This window comes from the organism of the source record quoted next, unplaced genomic scaffold, assembly GCF_019419815.1.
Source record: "Pyrus x bretschneideri cultivar Hongxiangsu unplaced genomic scaffold, Pyrus_bretschneideri_v1 Contig27, whole genome shotgun sequence".
In the NCBI taxonomy this organism is placed as follows: domain Eukaryota; kingdom Viridiplantae; phylum Streptophyta; class Magnoliopsida; order Rosales; family Rosaceae; genus Pyrus; species Pyrus x bretschneideri.
The window spans coordinates 1,377,715-1,395,734 of NW_025999579.1; the positions used below are offsets into that span (position 1 = coordinate 1,377,715).

Genomic DNA, 18,020 nt, shown 5'->3' on the forward strand with positions numbered 1-18,020 from the left:
TCGTATCACTTACGCATATATTTCAGAAGATTGAAATAATAAAAATAACAACAAAAGCTTGAGAAACTACTTACCAAACTATTGGTTGCCAAGGTTGTCCCCGGCCACACCATCTGCCTCTGTCTTCTGAAACATCATCTCCATCTGGAATTGGCGTTGCGCCGAAGATCGAGTTCAAACGTAGAGAGACAGGCCTATCAGGCCCTTAATCTAGTTTAGTGGGCCGTGCTTAAGCCTACCCAAGACATTGTACAGGCCTATCAGGCCCTTAAATAATGATGAAAATACTAACCAAATTAAACTTTTTTTTTTTTTTTTTTTTTTTTTTTTAAGTACAAGATATTTTCTACACTAATACTCATTAACGGGAGCGTGGAGAGTTTGAATCGATGATGAAGTGAAGATGAAGATCCTGAATATAAAAAAAAGGGTGTATTACTAGAATAACATACATAGCACTGGTACGTCATTAAATGACGCCATGTCATGGAACAATGACATATGAATAAAAATTTACATATATTTTTATTTTATGAGTAATGCTAGTAGACCAAATTTATAAACTATATGATATGTCATTCATAAAAAGTAAACATGTTAACTAGCACTTAAGTAATAATTTAATCGTTAACAACCACGTTATACGATTTATAAAATTTAGTTTAAATAATTAGTTTCTCTAATATTATTCTTATCTTATAACACATTACGTCACCGTAACGATGTATTCGTTTTGAATAAATATAACTCCTAACTTTACGAACATCCCCAAGGCAGTGGTATGTGGAAGAATCGAACATAAAGGAAAGGGTATGGAGCTGTGGTTCCCACTTCCATTCTGTATGTTACAGACATGTCTGTCCTCTCCAACTTGGATTGGAATCATTCAGGTTCCTTTGCAATTAGCCATTTCTGCAAGCCTTAACCCATCGGAATCTAATTAACGATCATCTGCCATGTTTTTTTACCCCCTCTTTTTTGTCGTCAAACTTTGATGTGCTTCCTTAAACTTTGGCTAATAGTTTTCAAATTCAGGTTTGGCAAAGTAACGTACTCAAAACCACGTTCGTGTAATTTGTGTCACTTTCATGGCTCCCCGAATTGCATTTCGCCTATTGGGTGTAGCACCACTTTAAGAAAAAAAAAAGTGGTTACGACAATCTGATCATGTCATTTGTACGTTATGTTTTATAAAAAGGGATTTGCTATCTACATATCATTTTTTACTTTTCTCATATTCTTTGTTAATTTCTGTCATTTAATCTTATTCAATTCATCCGAGCAGACGATCGAAAATTAAAAAAATGTGAGATAAGTAAAAAGAGGTATGTGAATATCACACCCCTATAAAAATTTGAACACTATATATTTTGATCTCACATGGTCATATTTAATGTGAAAAATGATCTATTAAAACAACGTTTCTGAATTTTTTGGACAAAAAAAAAAAAAAAACTGCGTTACTGAATTTCTCACTTATTTTAAAGACTCATTGCATCGTCCAAAGAGTTGTTCAAACCGTGCAGATACATTTATCTTCTTTTTTGGTTGATTATCCATTTCAACTTGGTCCAATCAAATAAAATAACAAGAAAATCTGCACGACTTCAAATTTAAGAGTTAGATAAAGATTTGAGTTTCCTTAATCATAATCTTTCTTTAAGTTTATCAGAAAATTTAAAAAAAAAAAAAATAGTTGGTCAGTGCACTGCACAGAGTTAATGGGCACTGGTCAATGGGAAATTCGCTATAAATAAATAGGAAAATTAATAAAAATATTTTAAAAACTTTGAATTTTAATAATAAAGATAATATAAAAAATAAAATAAATAATCACAATATTAATTTTTTAATATAAAAATATATTTTTTCATTAAAATAAGCGTTAACAGAATTTTTCGTTAAAATTTAGATATTTTCCTTTGCAGGCTTGTGTTAAAATAAGAATATAATTAATTATTTATAGTATTATACTATTATTACAGAAGAAAAGGAGCTGGAGATCCCGACCACGTGGACCAAATCGAGCTCATCTATCACCAATCTCAACATCATCCAACGGTCCATAATATAGATCGTCCTCTGTTTTCTCTCTCCGTCCCCTGTTTCTACGAATCATAAATACTCAGCCTCCCAACCCTTATCTCTCTCTCCCTCTCAGACGCCCAGAAAAAATCTCTGTTTTGCAGACCCGGTTTCTTCTTCCCCTCAAATCCTCCCGGAGGAGCCTCCTGTGGCTGCAGCTCAAGGTTCTTGCTTCCTCCCTTTATATCTTGAGTTTTCTGCAACTTTTCCATCAACAGATCTGCAACTTATTAAAAAATCACGAAGAAAAACCGATAATTTCCCATTTTTTCCTTCTGGGGTTGTTTAACAAAAGTCATATTTTATATTTAAATCTTAATGCAAAAGTTTGTATTATTTTATTCTGTTTTTGGGGTTGATTTTGATGAAATGAAATCTGGATGTGCAGGCTTTATTGTTGGTGAGATCTCTCCAACGGAAGAAGCGAAGATGATGAGCAGGTGCGGTTACGAGCAGAGCGCCATGGTAGGCTGCGAGGGGATGGATTCAGTTGTGTGCCCAAAACCACGTCGTCTGAGCTTTCTAACTCCATCCTTCAACGACAACGTCAGACCCTTCAGATACTTCAAGTACGTACCTTTTTTTTTTCTCACACTTCTCTGTTTTTTTAAGGTTTGAATTCGTGGGTCGAGTCGAAGGTTGTTCTTTCTTGGGTGTTTGATTTTTGTTGTTGCTGCTGCAACAGTCACAACCAATCGGAGATTGGAGATTCTGAAGCTGGGTCTGAGATTCTGGATATTATTCTCGCCAAGGTTCCTCTCTTCCCCTTAAATTTATTGAGCTAATATTCATGGGATGTATTTTTGAGCTAAAATTCAGAGAAAATGATTTCTACGTGACGCAGAACCGAGCGCAATAACGTTATAAGATTCATATAGCCGGCCCCACTTAACGGGAAAAGGCTTTGTTGCCGTCGTTATTCAGAGAAAATGATTTTCGCGCACCTCTTTTTTTCCGTGCACCCAGACTAATAAAGTGACATAAGTAAACCGTGGTTTGTAGGTTGTGCAGAGAAAAAGAGCGTGCGGAAATCATTTCTTGTATTCATTTTATATTTCTGGTTTGGTGGTTTGAAATTTGTTTTTTTTTTATGGGCAGGAATTAGTTTATTTTTACTTCTGTTGTCATGTTTTAGCTGAATCTTCAACATATGAAAAAATCCCTAGAACAAAAGCTAATTATTTCATCCTGTTTTGTGGTTAATTTATGAAAACAGGGGAATTGTGATGATAGGTTTAGTACTAATCAATTGGCTTCGTCGCCGCCGTTTTTCTGCGGGTCTCCGCCGAGCAGGGCATCAAATCCTGTAATCCAAGACGAGCATTTCGGCAACAGCAGCAATATGGCTCCGTTTTTGCCGACACAGCCCATGTTGTCATCGCGCAACGGAGGCTGTGTCCGGATGAAATCCGGGGACAAGCCAGTCGCGGTGCGGATCGAAGGGTTTGATTGTCTTAGCAGGGACCGCAGGAACTGCAGCATCTCTGCTATAGCTTAGACACAGTAAGGGTATGGAACAGAGCCCTCTCAGTTTCGGAAGAAGCAAGGTTTTGTGAGAAAAGTAGAGGGCTTTGTGCTTTGGGAAAATATCAAGAGGAGGAGGAAGAAGATAATGTTTTTTGGGGGGGTCTTTGAGATGGAGAGAATGTAATTTTTGTATATACAAGTCATGTGAGTTGATCTAATTTGCTTGATTTATGGTGAAGTTTTTTTGTGTAAAACTCAAAAGACGTATATGTAAATTAAGGTGATGGGAGATGTTCCATTTTGAGGAATAAAAGGGAAGAGAGGGGAGAGAGAGAGAGAGGAAGGCTTAAAGTCTTTAACTTTCTCTCTCTAAGGAGTAAAGACTATGTTTGGATTCTCATAATCCTCTCTTTGTAATTGTATCTTGGAGGAAATGAGGATTGGATCTATTTGGAATTTGATGTGTTATTGCATGGTTTATGCATTGTAACTCTCTCCTTTGGCAGTTTATTATTGACTTGGACTATTTTTACAGTTGAATCTTCAAAATTTCTTCTTGAGAAGTATGTGGATGTCATTGTAGCATTGCAACAAGCCATTCACACATTGACGTGCGTTTTAACTTTCTTAAATAGTATGTGGTGTGTCTGCAAGACCGTCACATTCGCATCTCCAAAAATATCTTCTTGAGATGCAATTGCGTTGTTATAAGATGCCATAACTTTTTCACATAACAGTGAGCCGGTGTAGCAAACATTTTCCATGAAAGGCACATGGTGTTTTAATACTTAAGTCATAAAGCTTTAAATTAAATTGATGGGTCAATGGTTGAGTAAAATAAACAACATTATTGAGAAGTGGTGGTCTTTGTGGCCGCCTAAATCTAAATTAAATTGAGATCTTAATCAAATCAAATTTCCAAGTTGCATTTGTGGAAAAAGGGAGGATTGGGAAGGTGGGTGGGAGGAATATAGGAGGGCGAGTGTGGGGTAATGGGGTTTCCTTGGAAGCATCGCATAACATGTGGTGGGACTTGGCCTCTTTGTTTGTTTGTTTGTTTGCTACTGTTTGGCCTGCTGGCTTTGGCTGACTTGGTGTTGGCGTGGAGGATTGCTGTTAGGGATTTGCACTTTTGAATGGTTCAACTCCAAAGGGTGACTAGTCAAATGTCTGGTAGCGAAAGCTGACCTACGCACTTGTGAAGGAGAAATATTTGTGCAAAGGCGCCCTAATCACGGACATTAACTTTCATAGCACTGTTATGCAGTTGAAACTCCTCTTCTTAATTATAAGAGACTATAATTTGTAGTTAGGGTATGTTTCTTCTATATTTGGAGAGATATACGCCAACTCAAGATTTCTGCCTCATTGTCTTTCCAGCTTCCGGAAGAGATGGATAACTGTGGTTTACTATCAGTTGTCTTCCTTAAAAAAAAAAAAAAAAAAAAAAAAAGATTTCCGCCTCACTATATGTCATTTTTATGGTATAATTTATGTATCCGGATACAATTATATGTTTTTTTTTTAAATATAAGTAGACATTTTTTTATATGTTGTATAATACATTTATTTAACATTAGAAACAACTGCCAAGACCTTTGCATAGACCTTGCTTAGACGTCTAGATGCTAGACTCTTACCTACTGTCCGATTAACGCCTATAACCATTTACAACCTTGACTGTATATATGTTTGCATGAAATAAGTATCATAATACTGCGTGTGAAGCGACAGAAGGGATAGAACATACCTTTTGCAACCTACCACATTCAAAGACCCATGCAAATCAAGCTCTTCTTGTCAATGTTGAGGTAAAAACACATATCAGAATTAACGAAAGAAGTAATACTTTGATTTGTTATTGTTTTTTGTTTTAAATTTCACTCGTTATGCTTGGGAGGTATATTCAATTTAGATTTTGAAGGGTTTTAATGGATTTATATATCCATAAATTTTGATAGAGTTTATTTGATTTTTAGAGATTCTATGTAAAATTTTGAGTGAATAAATATTTGAAAATGCTTAAAATACATTACGAAAAAATCTCTCTAATTCCCTCGATTTTCCCAACTTAAATTTTTTTTTTTAAATCAATTTCAAATTGGATACACCTGCAATGTTATAAAATCTTTTGAAATCCTGATTGAATACACTTAGAGCTCATTTAGATGTGCTTTTAAAATGGTTGAAAGCGCTTTTGGTGAAAATATTTTTGGAACGAATCCTTAGTAAAAATGCAAGTAAATTCTGGAAAAGCACTTAAAGTGTGACATCCCGGCACAGGCCCCCACTACATTCCAGACTCGACTCCACCGTATCACGTTATTGTTCGCTTTGGGCCCCGACCATGCCCTCACGGTTTTGTTTCTGGGAACTCACACGAGAACTTCCCAGTGAGTCACCCATCCCTTAGGGGCCCGACGTCCTCGTCAGCACACATCTGGCCAAGGATTGGCTCTGATATTAAGTGTTCTCTGGAAGAAGCACAAAATTGGTGCTTCTTGCAGAAAACACTTTAAGTGTTTTTGGAACCAAAAAACATTTTCTCTAAAAGCGTTTTCAGTCATTTTAAAAGCGCATGCAAACAAATCCTTAGACTTTCAGAGAACCACTTGAAATCTTAATCAAACACTTCTAAATTTGAGTGTATTAAGGTTAATTTTACACTTTTGAGTAATTTGAGTGTGGATATGGGGGAAAATTGTATTACTGATCAATGTTGCGGGCTCTACACACCACCAAATGTGACAATCTTCAACTGAGTGGGCTTACACATGGCGAAAGTCCGAATGCACATATTAGTATCAACGACTGTCAAACTGTCGAGGTCTCCAACCTTCATATTTTTTGCACCCGAAGATAGTCCGAACACAGATGGAATCGACATCTCTGCGTCAAGTCATATCAATACCCACGACTCCATAATTCCAACTGGTCAGAGCTCACACAATTCAAATTTGAGAAAGAAAATTTAAAATCCCTATTTGGTATTAATCCTTTTAGGAAGGGTTTACTAATTTTTTGTTATTAAAATTTTTTAATTAATACAAAAAAAACTACCATTTTGTCATTCAATCATATTAATAAGATTTTTACTTAAAATTTTAGTCAACCAAGGACCATAACCAAAGTTTTCCAATAAATTAATAGGAAAACTAACGAAAAGTCAAAAAAAAAACTTTAGTTTTAATGAAAAATGAAAAATAAACGTGTACTGAATAGTACCAGAAAAATGTAAAAATATGGTTTTTCATTAAAAATGAACAGTAGTAGGAGTGTTCCGTTAAAACTCTCTAAATTAATACTCTCACAAAGCGCTGCGCTAATTAAATTCCTAAACTCAATATTCATGCGTATAGCGTGGGAAGCTTAGGATACGGTGGTGCTCAAGAGAGAGTCGAAGAGATTCATGTGATGCATTGTAATTTCAGTAGCACACAAAATGGAGCTAGAATTAAGAAATGACAACATATTTTTATAATTAGCTTTTAATGATACTATAACTAAAGAAAATAGATAGATGGGAGATGGAAGAGAAAAAAACTAAGTCTAAACATCTCTTATAAGTTCACTAATTACTTAATTATTTATTGGCAGGTCTCTTTGTATGTGTTGTCTGGAAAGATGAGGACTCAATGATTATTCGTTAGCCAGAACTAGAAGTTAAAATTTTGGTACATAGGGTTCCCGTAAAAACTTCTTTCGAGGAATGGGCCAGACCGGATCATTTCTCAAGAACAATAGCTAAAGGATCTGATATTACCACTTGGATTTGGAACCTACATGCTGATGCTCACGATTTTGATAGCCATACCAGTGATTTGGAGGAGATCTCTCGAAAAGTATTTAGTGCCCATTTCAGTCAACTCTCCATCATCTTTCTTTGGCTGAGTGGTATGTATATTATAATTATAGTTTTCGATTGTGTTATGTGACTCACTTTAACTATTATGTCATACTTTTGTTAATTTGATTGTTGACTAAAATGTTCAACTCAACTACAATGAAACAGTTTAAAGAAATTGACATAATGACTGAAGTAGGGTATGTGATACAATTAAAAGGTCATCAAATTTAAAACTGAAGTTACGACCAAAGTGAAACACAAGTATTAATCAGTAGATCACTATCGCAATTTAACCCTAAAATAATATAAATAAAAGTAAGAGAGTTTGAATGCTATGAATATCAATAATAAATCATAAAACTCTCATCAACTCACTACATTTGGAGTTCAAAATCTCTTCATCTCTTCAAAATAGTTTAGTAGGAATATCGAATGTATTAAAAAATTTAAATATATTGCTATGGACACACAATAACATTTATTCATTAAAAAAAAAAGGAAAAAGAATTTAAAAAAATATAACACAACGATTCCGCTGCGTATCGAACCCAGGAATACTAATTTGGCAAACCAGCGCCTCACCGAATGGGCCACAAAATACTCAATAAAATTATCTACCTTTTATCATTAAATTAGGGGTGGACATTTGAAACAAAAAACTGAAACTGAAACACGAATCAAATCGAATTGCACCAAACAGTTTGGTTTTGCGGTTTTAAAACCGAACCGAAAAGTTGGAAATGGTTTGGTTTCGGTTTTAACTTTTGAAAACCACACCTCAAATTAAATGTCATGTTTTAATAGTTTGTTTGTTAGTGTCCATACATTTAGTATGGACTCAACCACACTAGAATGTCATCCTTTTCCACCCTTGAATCTATTCAACAATGATCACTTATCAATGCAGCCTTTCGAAGAGGAAGAGCTATCATGCATTTCTTTAGGAAAATGATATGGCGTGGTTAGCAACAATGTTCCAAGGATGAGCTTCAACCTCTGGTCTGCTATCAAAGGTAAGATGTGAATTCTTGACGAAATCCTCCTTACTCTCTATAGGCTATAGCAGATGGTATGTTTTGTGTCAAGCTTTTCCAGAATCTCATGATCATTTATTTTGTTGATTGTTCTTGCTATGATGAATTTGATGATACATGGTTTAGAGGGGGTGGTAAATATAGAGTTCATGGAAAAGGTAAACAACTGCATTCTGCAGTCAAAACGCTTCGCTTGGCGAAGATTGTGAACGAGAACAGGCTTCCCATGGTTGTGTTGTGCACGTACTCGTCTAGCCTTTGACTTCTAAGTTTTTCGATTATTCAGAAATGGAGTCTCTTTGTGGAATGGAGTCAAATTCTTGACCAATGGTGTAATTAACATGTAATTTTTTTGGTGCAAATTTACATACAATTTTTTTGGTATTATACCATGTCAGTGATTAACATGTAAAGGTGTAAATTTTAAAATGTATATTTTTTCTCAAAAACCAAACCAAAACCGTTTGAAACCGCACCGAACCAAACTAAACGGTTTGGTTTCATTTCGGTTTTGGTTCACAAACCGCATCGAACTGCATCGCAAAAAGTTTTGGTTTCGATTGCGGTTTCACTTAAAACCGCACCGAACCGAACCGTGCCCACCTCTACATTAAATATTCTCCTATTCATAAAAAAGGAAAAAAGTGTAAAAAAACGTTGCAACGCTACTGAGAGTCGAACCCGAAATCTTAGTTTCATAGACCAGCGCCTTATCCACTGGGACAAAGAGCGGCAAAAGGGTGAACATCCATCACTTTTTTATTTAAATAAATAACAATAGTAACCCTAAACCCAAAACCCAAAACCTGAAAGCTGAAACAAAAACCCTAAACTCGAAAGCCTAACCCCTAAATCCTCAACCCTCAACCCTCAACCCTCAACCCTAAGCCCTAAACCCTCAACCCTAAACACTAAACCCTAAACCCTAAAAACACTAAACCCTAAACCCTAAACCCCAAACCCTAAACCTTATACCCTAAACCATATACTCTAAACCCTATATCCTACACCCTAAAAACCCTAAACCCTAACAAACCTAAACCCTATATCCTAAACCCAAATAGTAAAATTATCAAATAGAACATTGGCTCAAACATGTATTCTAACCCTACAATAGTAAAATACGAAACAATATAGCCAGTGGAAAGTAGTTACTATATAACATGGTGTTTTCATTTTACAATTACACTATTACATGGTACTATTAATTACATGTTTAATATTTAATTAATGGACTTTGAAATGCTTAAATGTGATGTTTCAGATGAAGATTAGTGTTTTATATAAAGATTAATAGGTAATTTAATGATACGATTTGGGTTTGGGATAAAGATTATTAATTTGAATATAATTGATGGAAAAAAAAAATGGGATCTTGATTAATTGATTATACACAACGCTCATTGGTTTGATTATATACATTTACATAATTGCATTAGAGCTCACTCAACAAAAAGTTAAGTAATTAGAAAGCTAGGGTAGGAGATGTTAAAATTTTCAAAAAATTGCAACTAAGCAAAACTCTATACATGTATATAAAAAAATTGAGAAGAGAAATTCTTGTAGTGACAGAGTTCTAATTATTTCCAACTTTTCGCAACCGGCTTCAGCGACGAAGAACTGTTACTTTTTCTCATACCTGCAACAAGTGATTGTGACATGTTGAGAGATGTAATATTGTTGATAATTAGAAGGCAAACTGAAGTAGTAATTGGTGCAGAGAGCTCTATTTTCACGTACCTGACGGTATCTTCGCAGCGCTCTTTGATCCTGATGCCGAAGGTGAAGAAGTTGTTCCTGGTTTAAGAGAGGGTCGCGGAATCCTACTAATCCTTTTAGGCCTGCAGAATATGAGTCATTAGTCAGAGATGACCAATAGCATTTCATATAGGCCTCGTTTGGTGTCTGGATAATGCATTAGATTCAGTGCAAGTGATGCTTACCTTTCCGGGGGATCAGATTTCGTGCTTTCGGGATAATTCATGCTGTCGGTAGAGCCATCAGTTTCTGTTCCAGCAGAAAGACCACCGTCAGATAAGTCACTTAATTTCCCCTCAGAATCTGCATCCCCAGATGCTAAGTTCTCAGCATGATCTGTAGGTTTATTCTGACCTATGTCATCACCTCCGGCAATCTTTGATGATTGCCCGAGAAAAATATTTTGCTGTTTAATGTCATGCATGGACTTCTGGAGCTTATGAGTACTGTACAAAAACACAGTTTTCAGGATCAGAAGCTGCCTTAAGTCCTAAGCCTTTATCCCGCCACTTAACGGTGTTTGGTTTCACTTCCCACCTCTAGAAACTCTGCTTGGTTGCGAAGATTCATACCTAAATGAGCTCGTCCCATGCTTCTCACTGTGGCCATCAAGTAATTGCAATCGCTCAATCTCGCCATCCTTCCTAGCAATCGTGTCTTTGAGAGACGCTACCTGCAGAGGCAAGAAAAATTTAAAACAACAATTTTTTTGTAGAACATTATTTATACATATTTTCCCAATTATGCATATGAAATGAGAACCTGTTCCATTAATTCCCTAACATCCCGTCCCTCTTTGTTGCTTTTCGCAGCCCCTAACTCAACTCCGGCAGCCCTCTCAGCAAACTTTAGAGTACTTAAACTTTCGGAAAATGAACTTGCGTCAGGATTTAGCTGCACAAACATAAGCGTTTTTGCTTGCCCACCTGTTGTAAAACACCATAAATATTCTAGCATTACTACATATCTTATAAAACTTTGCATAAATCTTAGAGAAAAACAAGAGCAACTTTATTATGAGTCTTCGATTCAATGAAACTAACTAGCGAAGAAGTACCGAGAGAGCTTTGAAGGACTTGAGTGAGCTTGCTATTTCTGTAAGGTACATGAGGGCTCTTTTGTGCAAGAGCAGATATGACATCTCCAAGAGAAGATAATGATTTGTTTATATGTTGTGCTTCCTTGAGCCTATCTCCTGTTACCTCAGAACGGTCTACTCTTTCACTTCCCGCGAGATCTACAAGATGAAGGTTACCAATCAAAGCGGAACCAGTCTTCAAATCCTTCCCACGTACATGTACTGTAACAACACTGTATATAGACATTCAAGCTAAAATCATACACACCAGAAAATACATAACTAACATTTATATATGTACTAGATGGAGTTTTATGAAGATGAGATGTACAAACCTATGAGAGCGACTACTTCTTTCGTTTAAAGCAGTGGCACTAACAGCTCGGTTCTTAAACCCAATTCCCATCAATTTTATTACATCTGAGGTTGATTCCACGGGGTGCATGCTTGCATCTGGCACAGCTAACCCGTTGGGTTGAGAGTGGGTCATAATCCCAAGTGTTTGCAAGTCAAGGCAAACAAAAGACTGATACCAAATTAACTCAGACGACATATAAGTATGCAAAATAATAGGAAGCGCATTTCATAACGACAAGGATATTTCTTCTGAGCACCATCACTGGATAGCAAATCGCGCACTTGTTCGTTGTATATTTCAACCATTTGGACACCAATTTCATATGTAATGGAGCCTTTTCTACATTGAGAGATGTCAAAAAGGTCGTTTAAGGCCCGGTAGTTGACCCCCCAGTTCTCCTTAGTTGCTTGATTAGGACCAGTCTGAGAGGAGACAATAGACATAAAACATCAAGTCAGCATCCTTTCAAATTATTGTTCTGTGATGAAAATTAGGATATAAAGATGTTACATACCATCGTGTAGGTTTTCCCGGATCCAGTTTGACCATAAGCACAAATACAAACATTATATCCATCAAGCACAGATCGTATCAACGGTTGTGTGTCAGCGTATACTTCAGCTGCCACAGTTAAATAAAATGCTCAAGTTCAGAATCGTAATGTATGTCACTATACAATCATGTTCGGAGAAGAACATTTTCAAGGAGCATCAACAGATGAATCGAACAATATCTATCCAACATTAAAGACACAAAATAGAGAACCTTGAGTTGCATCTGAACCATAGACCTTATTAAACTTGAACAATCGATGACTCTCTTTTCCTGGTTTGGAGCGGTCTGCAACTACCAGTTCCCCATTTTCACCAATATGTTCTACTGATGTCTTCTTTTCTTTTTGTCCAGGAAGAAATGGTCTTATTCGACAGAAGACTCTGATGTTTCCTGTGAAAGAAATTTAAGAAGTGAACTCTAATGTTTTCCATAAGATGTAAACAAAGTAACGCTAATTTATTTCGTAGCACCTCTTAAATCCTGAATTTCATTAAATAACTTCCTATTTTCAGCGAGAAGTGCATGATAGTTCTCAGACGCGTCTGCTAATGCTTGAAGCTTCACTCCTGAAAAGCAAAGTTATAATGCATGAAACTCTTCCAGCACAAACTGCACGAAACAGATGAAGTTTTCGATAGACAACCCTACCTAAGTGATTAAAGTTCACCATGTAACTCTGTCCTGCCGTCAAAACTTCTTGCTTAATGGATTCGGATGATAACCTTAATTCCTGAATATTTCATAACTTGATTTAGAATGTGTACATCATATACAATTAAATCTTGAAATACAATTTGATCTAAAGATACCTTTAGTGAACCAAGTTGAAGATCCATAGAGGTCTCGTAAACACGCAGTTTCTTGGTCCAACTTTTATATTTTGAATCTGAATTCGCTAAAAGCTGCTTCGCCTCATTCCTTGAATCTGCCAAGAGGCGTTCAAGTTCTTTTATTCTCCCTTCAAGCTCTGCTTTAGAAAACTGATATTTGGACTCGGAACTTGCCTCGAGTTCTTTCACTTTATTCCTTGATTCTGCCAAAGAACGTTCAAGTTCTTTTACTCTCTCTTCAAGTTCTGCTTTATTAGACTGATGTTTTGACTCAGAATTTTCCTGGAGCTCCTTCACCTTACTCCTCGACTCTGCCAAGAGACGTTCGAGTTCTTTTGTCCTCTCTTCAAGCTCCGCTCTAGCACCTTTTGCTTCTGTTTCCATTTGCAAGCAACGCAGGTCATATGTCTTTTTTGCTATATCCAACTCTTGCCTCAGTCCTAAAATTTCAAGGTTGCATTGATCCTTCTCTTTCATTAATCTGATCACATCCTCATCATCGGTTTTCTTCTTTGCTTCCATTCGGGTTCTCTCATTCTGCCAATTGTAAAACATTCCCACTTAAAGATATGCAGAAACTTATATATCAAATGAGAAAAACTTTGTAACCGCAGTTTACAAGTAAAATTATACGTATTCTTTGACTGCTAAACACCAGCAATATGTTTTTTCATTGTCTGCGAAATATACCTTTATTTGCTGAAGATGGTTCATGATAAGCTGTGACAGAAAATTTTCACTTTAAAAATAAGACATTGGCTCCACATTGAAACATGTTTACGAGAAGCTGTCAACTCCTGATCTAATTTTTCGAAAAATGTTTCATACCTCACTTTCCTCACTGTTTCCGGATGCAAGTGTTTCAAGTACTCTGATCCTTGACTGGTATTTCTCTTCACGAGCCTTAAAAAGGTTGTTTTGCTGCACGAAACCATAGCGAAGTTAACACGAAGCACTTCCTAGTAAGGCTAGCAGTGAAAAGTATTCATAAAAGCATATTACAGTTCTTAAATGCTCCGCTTGAGTTGATATTCGCCGCTCAATCTCCTGGACAACTTTTCGCAGAAGACAAGATACACGCTGTGCAAAAATCGCAATGTGTCAGAGCAGATTTTCAAAATCTACATTTCTTGAATATTGTACATACTGGTATTTGTATAGATGAACTTATGTTTTAACGATCTTGTGCTTTCGGATTTCCATACATGGGGTATTTCACCATTCTTTCTTTCAACACTTTCATCGAGGATTCCATTCACGACACTCAAAAGTGACTGCGTTGGAGCGTTCTGCAACAGGAGATGCTGAAGTGCATTAAAAATAGATTAAACTGAAGAGATCACAAAAGGAAAATCTGATTCGATTTCAGGGTCCACCGAGGACTTACATCTAAACTGTTTGGTTTCATCATTTCTGAAATTTTTGCAGCAGGAAGATCCGCGTAGCCTCCTTGCTTCAACTGAAACACCTCGTGGAACTTATGTCCGACATGATGCATGAGTAAAGGTGACGTCTCTGCACAAGGTAAATTTGCGTCAAACACCAACTGTTTGAATGACGAAAACATTATGTAAAAGTTTATCAACTTAAACATATAAAAGTATATCGGCAAAAATAAATTTTGATCTGTTCAAGACCATAGCCATACCTCCTGACATAACAGGACTACGCAACGCACGCTGAAATTTTGACTCAGACAAGACTTTCCGTGTGTCAGCTACGGATAATGGAGAAAGCTGGACACGGGAAGATTGGCTGCCAGATTTAGTCGTCGGACTAGTTATAGATACACCATAACCCATGACATTTGGCATAAATCGTGCTTTAAGTGTTAAAAGACATTCTGTGACAGCCTTCATAGAACCCTGCATAATATTAATCCCCGAAAAATGAAAACCATATTGAATGTCAGCAAACATGTAGAAATTCCTCAATATCGAGACCTAAAAACTAGATATCATGTGCACATTGCAAGGGATCTGTATGCATACAAATTACATTGATAGGTACCTTCTCTAGGTCGGACATATCAAACTTCGGCAGCCCCAGTGCATCCATAGCTGCCAGAAACCTTGCAACTTTTTCTGAGGGTGGAACCGAGTTCTATGAACATTGAAAGTACAAAACCAGACATTCGATCACCACCTTGTCGAAAAACTCTTCAATAAAAAAAGGGTGGGGAAAGCCTATCAAGTTATCAACTAACCTCATCAACAAGACCAGGTCTAAGCCTGTTCAATATCCAACATAAAACAGTACCATCGATCAAGCACGATCTCAAGTCCTCATCAGGAGCAGTTGTTGGTAAACCTAGATTAGGAACTAAACTATTTAACCATTCTACTAAGTATGCTCGCCGCTTGCCTGCAAAATAAACTCGAAGGCGAAAAAAAATTTAGATCATTAAGCATTGGAGAAGTATATCGGGAACAAGTGGAGATGGCTAAATTTCCTTACCTTCAGTCTCATCATTACCATTTACAACTTGTTCGAAACTATTACTGGTAGCAGGAACACTTGAGCTGCTAGTTCCTCCATTTTCTTTTCTGCTGTAATTGGATGCGGAATCCATGATCAGCTACTTGGGCGTGGACTAGCTTCGGAGCTCAACTATAAAACTCATGCTAAACAACATAAATCCTCTGTTTAATAAGAGCAACCCTGCGAGTTGGAAACACATTACTGATGTAAGGGTACTAACAATGAACCGCGTAAAGCGAACAAACAATCTCTCGAAGAAACAAACACGGAGCAGAAATGCTATCGTGTCCCAAACGAAAGGAGATGAAGATTAAGGAGGGGTTGCACCAGCAATCATGCACACACACACACACACAAACATAGATACATACATACATACATATATATATATATATATATTCATTGCATATTTCACTGCAAATTGTAGAGGTCATGCCCCAAGTTACTGATTACTGTATTCAAAAGAAACGAAAAACTTATGAACATGGCAGGTTCGAACTTCGAAAATCAAAGATAAAAATAGCAATTACAAAATGCGAGAGACAATTTGCCCGAGCTGCACACTGGCTACAACAGAACTTCTATATGGAACAAACTTGACTTAGAACCCATATACATTGAACAACTGATTACGAAAAGGAAACGAAATCTAAAAATGAAATGGTTATCAAGCACGCCCTTAGCTATTCATACGAAACATGTGAACAACATGGTTATCAAACATAATGCCCTTAACTATTCAAACGAAACCTAAAAACAAAACGGTTATCCAACGGGCCATTAATATTCATACAAACATGATCAAGATACAATGAAGGAACTGGTTATCAAGCATGCCCTTAGCTATTCGTACGAAACATGTAAACAACATGGTTATCAAACATAATGCCCTTAACTATTCATATGAAACCTAAAAATAAAATGGTTATCAAACGGGCCGTAACTATTCATACAAACATGATCAAAATACAGTGAAGGAAATACAAGAAAAAGTGAATTAAAGAAAAGAAACAGAATCCCACCTGAGAAAACTCAAAGAGACTTGAAGCTAATGCGGCGTTGATTAAGGCTAAACCAATTTTTTTGATCCATTTACTTTAATTATTTTTACTTTTAATCATGTTTTGTTCAGATGTTTTTTGTTTGGAGTATTTTGGTTTCCACCGTTGATCTTCCAAGAGAGCTAACAACCATTGCGTGAAATTAGGAGCACAACTCTCTCTCTCTCTCTCTGCTCTACGTCTCTATTTCCATCAGCTGGGTTTCTGTCACCTGTCCTCCACCCCTCCGTCTTCTGTGCTTCCTATTGGTGGACGTCAATGGCACGTTGAAATTGGTCTTGAATTTTCACCTCCATGGCCCAAATCCATCGTTCGCCCAAGAAATTAGTGGCCTGTGTGTTAAGGATCTCTTTCATATTGCGTTCCGAAGGGTTGAAAGTAGCTTTTTGAGAACTAACATCGTTTTTGACAGCATGTAATTTTCGGTCATAAAAGTAATTTTTGGGTGAAGCACTTAATCTAGAAGTTGCTTTATTAGTTTTAATCTCACGTGTCAACCATTGTTACCAGTACAAACCAATTGCGTCGGGGGTAGGGTAGTTATAGGGGTAGGGTTAGTTTTAATCCCACATGTTAGCCATGGTTTGCCATACAAACCATAAGTGGCAAGGGTAGGGCATTTATAGGGGGTAGGTTTAATTTTAATCGCACAGGTCGACCATTATTGTCCGCACAAAGCATTGGTGCCCAGGGGTGGGCAATTATAGGTCGTTATCAATAGGGTGTAGGGATTAGTTTTAATCTTAGAGGTCAACCATGGTTGGCCAGACGAAGCATTATTATTAAGGGTTGGACATTTATAAGCTGTTATCAACCATGAAAGAATTCACACTAAAGTCGTAACTTTTAACATAGAACCCCTTCTTAAAAAAAAAAAAATAATAATAATAAAAAACATTTCTCCACTGTGCTGCGGCGATGGAAAAAATTCAAGTGCACCAGGCGTTGAAACACGCGGAACTCACAGTGTTATTATTCACACGCCCTTAAACACTTGAACTCAGGGTGTTACTATTCACACGCCCCTAAACTCTAAACCTCATTGGCCTCCACTGCTTCTACTACGCCCTGGACCTTCCTGAGGGCATGAGTTTGGGCTTGGGCGTGAGTTTGAGCTGCGTCTCCCTGCACCTAAACCATTAATTAATTTATTTTATGTTTTATTTTTAGTTTTATTTTTGTTAAATTTTCATTTTTCCCATACCACACCACCAAACTATCATTTTCATGTTATAAAATTTATCTTCGGTGAAAGTTTTCAAACAAGGATATAAATCTAAACCTAAATCTAAAGGTATTTGAATCAAAATAAAGTAATGTAGGAAGAAAAAAATTCAATGGAAAAAGAAAAAAAAAGAGGGAAAAAAAATGAAAATGATACAATTGGTACTTTGCTACCGACCCCTTTCGAAGGGTGTCGCTAGTATATGAGCGGCGTCAATGATACCAAGTCGCTATCTTCATAC

General features: G+C 36.7%; 2 protein-coding genes across 5 annotated transcripts; one reads left to right on the top strand and one right to left on the bottom strand.

Moving 5' to 3' along the window:
* Positions 1–2,082: 2,082 nt before the first annotated feature.
* LOC103950650 lies at positions 2,083–4,008 on the top strand. Its single transcript, XM_009361881.2, has 4 exons — positions 2,083–2,249; positions 2,474–2,654; positions 2,771–2,837; positions 3,302–4,008. Exons 2-4 carry the CDS (start codon positions 2,515–2,517, stop codon positions 3,581–3,583), a joined length of 489 nt encoding a protein of 162 aa, XP_009360156.1. The 5' UTR covers positions 2,083–2,249; positions 2,474–2,514; the 3' UTR covers positions 3,584–4,008.
* Positions 4,009–9,790: 5,782 nt separating this feature from the next.
* LOC103950651 (kinesin-like protein KIN-14P) lies at positions 9,791–16,877 on the bottom strand. Of its 4 annotated transcripts, XM_048587592.1 has the most exons (23): positions 16,516–16,877; positions 15,470–15,673; positions 15,219–15,376; positions 15,023–15,115; positions 14,661–14,877; positions 14,400–14,527; positions 14,218–14,316; positions 14,015–14,092; positions 13,841–13,933; positions 13,703–13,732; positions 12,992–13,549; positions 12,831–12,912; positions 12,653–12,748; positions 12,393–12,572; positions 12,142–12,248; positions 11,871–12,049; positions 11,605–11,769; positions 11,249–11,502; positions 10,954–11,117; positions 10,764–10,864; positions 10,377–10,637; positions 10,174–10,274; positions 9,791–10,072 (listed from the first exon to the last, which is right to left on the bottom strand). In XM_048587592.1, the coding sequence occupies exons 2-23, from the start codon at positions 15,582–15,584 to the stop codon at positions 10,014–10,016; spliced, it is 3,318 nt and encodes a 1,105-aa protein (XP_048443549.1). In that variant the 5' UTR covers positions 15,585–15,673; positions 16,516–16,877; the 3' UTR covers positions 9,791–10,013. The 4 variants fall into 4 exon arrangements, 3 of the variants coding, with proteins under 3 accessions (XP_048443549.1, XP_048443550.1, XP_048443551.1); XM_048587593.1 differs by lacking the exon at positions 16,516–16,877 and having other exon boundaries at positions 14,218–14,301; positions 15,470–16,483; XR_007259644.1 differs by lacking the exon at positions 9,791–10,072 and having other exon boundaries at positions 10,196–10,274; positions 10,377–10,440; positions 10,546–10,864.
* Positions 16,878–18,020: the final 1,143 nt, after the last annotated feature.